Source organism: Myotis brandtii, unplaced genomic scaffold (assembly GCF_000412655.1).
Source record: "Myotis brandtii unplaced genomic scaffold, ASM41265v1 scaffold193, whole genome shotgun sequence".
Lineage (NCBI taxonomy): Eukaryota > Metazoa > Chordata > Mammalia > Chiroptera > Vespertilionidae > Myotis > Myotis brandtii.
Window position 1 is genome coordinate 1,954,417 of NW_005357191.1, and position 2,672 is coordinate 1,957,088.

The 2,672-nt window shown below is 39.1% G+C and overlaps 1 protein-coding gene across 4 annotated transcripts in view; it reads left to right on the plus strand.

The window, feature by feature from the left end:
• Positions 1-2,672, plus strand: part of CNOT6 (CCR4-NOT transcription complex, subunit 6) — a 50,986-nt gene that overhangs the window by 5,534 nt on the left and 42,780 nt on the right. For all 4 annotated transcript variants that reach the window (XM_014538573.1, XM_014538570.1, XM_014538571.1 and 1 more), the window contains exon 2: positions 1,135-1,321. In XM_014538573.1, coding sequence (XP_014394059.1) covers positions 1,135-1,321 — 187 coding nt within the window. The remainder of the gene's footprint in view (positions 1-1,134; positions 1,322-2,672) is intronic.

Sequence of the window (2,672 nt, forward strand, 5' to 3'; positions counted from 1 at the left end):
AGCGCTAAGGATGTCCAACTGCAGCTTAGGTCTGCTCCCTGCTGGCAAGTGGACATCCCCCTAGGGCTCCTGGGCTGCCAGAGGGATGTCTGACTGCCAGCTTGGGCCGATCCCCCAGGGAGCGGGCCTAAGCCAGCAGGTGAACATCCTTCGAGGGGTCCCACACTGCAAGAGGGCATAGGCTGGGCTGAGGGACTCCCCCCACCCCCTCCCCGCCAAGTGCACAAATTTTTGTGCACCGGGCCTCTAGTGTATATATATAAAAGCTTAATATACCAAGTGTCCGACCGATGGGTCAACTGTGCAGTCGACCGCTAGACCAGTTGCTATGATGTGCACTGACCACCAGGGGGCAGACGCTCCAACCAGTAGGTTAGCTTGCTGCTGGGGTCCAGCTGATCGGGACTGGGCAAGACTGGCACAGCCATGCCCTGGAGCCATCCCGTGGTCCTTCCCCAGCCTCTAAAATATATCTTCTAATTAATTTCCTTTCAATGTGCATGAATTCATGCACTGGGCCTCTAGTGTTCTATAAATGTGTATTAAATCCATCTGATTCAGTGTTTTCTTGTTAAGTTTTTGTCTGGAAGATCTATCCAGTGAAGTCAGCGGGGTGTTAAAGTCCCCTAGTATGACTGTATTGTTGTCTATCTCTCCCTTAAAGTCCTCTGGAAGTTTTTTATATATTAGGTGCTCCTATATTGGGTGCATATATGTTTATCAGGGTTATATCCTCTTGTTCAATTGATCTCTTTAGTATTATGTAGTGACTGACCATTGTTGTCTCTTGTGGTGGCCTTCATTTTTGAAGTCTATTTTGTCGGATACAAGTATTGCTACCCAGCCTTTTTTTTTTTTTTTCATTTCCATTTGTATGGAAATTTTTTTTCCCATCCCTTCATTCTCCTCCTGTGTGTCTTTGATGTTCTGAGGTGTGTCTTTTGTAGACAGCACATAATTGGGTTGTGGTTTTGTATCCATTCAGCTACCCTATATCTTTAGATTAGAACATTCAATCCATTCATTTTTAAGGTTATTATTGATAGGTACTTACTTATTGCTATTTTAATTCTGTATGCTTATGAGATTATAGAGAATACTATAATCTTTCCCCTATTTTTGTTGTTTTTACAGGAAGAGTAAGAAGTTTAAGCTCATCTTTGTGGTCACTAACTCACCTGACAGCTTTGCATCTGAGTGACAATTTCCTGTCCCGTATTCCTTCAGACATTGCCAAGCTTCACAATCTGGTGTATCTGGACCTGTCCTCAAACAAAATCCGGAGTTTACCAGCAGAACTCGGAAACATGGTATCACTCAGGTATGCAGATTCAACTTAGTACCTAACTGTATACCCCTTAAAACAAAATAGAGTGTTTACCTTAGTAGAAACAATACTCAATTTGATGGTATTTGACCAAAAGTAAATATAACTATCCTTTATATAAGGTTTTCTTAGAAAATTGAATGTCAACTAATAAATAATAAATCAAGAAATCCATGGTCTAAAATTTGTTTTATTGCTGTTTTGTATAATATACTTTATTCTTGAGTCAAAATTTCTTAACAAATTGTAGGTAAACAAATAGAAGGCACTGTGTTAATGTCACATATGCAGTCACCTATGACAGTTCTGGTGCTTTTCCCCCACTACATTATGGGCACTTAATACAGGGTTCAGGAAACCATTGCCAGTTAGTGAAACTTTTTTGGTTATTTCAGGGCATGTATGCATGATAGTAATAAAGCCTGGACTTGAGAAAAGCTAGAATTAGGCATTGAATTGGGGGACTATAGTTTGGAGTGTAGGATTGGATGGGATATGGAGTTGCACAGAGTTCAGTTAGGAATCCTGACTTTGCCATTTTCAACTTGTGTGATTTGGGACAAGTTTCTTAACCTCACTGAGTGTTTCCTCATCTGTAAAGTTGCTGTAAAACCTACCTGCCAAGGCTGAGATTAGAGATATTTGATATAATAACTAAAAAACAACTCAGCCTAACTGGTACATATTTTGTATCTTACTCTATTGCTGTCTTCAGTCCAGCCTTTTGACATTTTTTTAGGTTTAATTATTGAGTATATACTATGATCCTTTCTCCTAAACCAGTGATGGCGAACCTATGACACGCGTGTCAGAGGTGACACGCGAACTCATTTTTTTGGTTGATTTTTCTTTGTTAAGTGGCATTTAAATATATAAAATAAATATCAAAAATATAAATCTTTGTTTTACTATGGTTGCAAATATCAAAAAATTTCTATATGTGACACAGCACCAGAGTTAAGTTAGGGTTTTTCAAAATGCTGACACGCCGAGCTCACTGTCCTAAACCAAATTTACTTAAAGGACCTTTTTTCTATCAGTAGCTATTTTGAGTTGATATTACATGATCATTTTCATTCTCTTTTAACAATTCACATATTAGACTGCTTTATCATTTTTATAATTTTCACTTTCTTAAACATGTATAGTAGTAGACTCTACATGTGCTAGACCAGTGCTGCTCTCAGGATAGTTGTTTAGACTGCCAGTTTGCAAACTAATACAACATGTGAGAGAGATTTTATATCTGTTGAATCTAATACCCTTAAAAAATTGGGGCTTTTATTTTTTTGGTCTCCCCCCCCCCCCACCCCCCCCCTCCCTTTTTTTTTTAATCCTCTTTTTC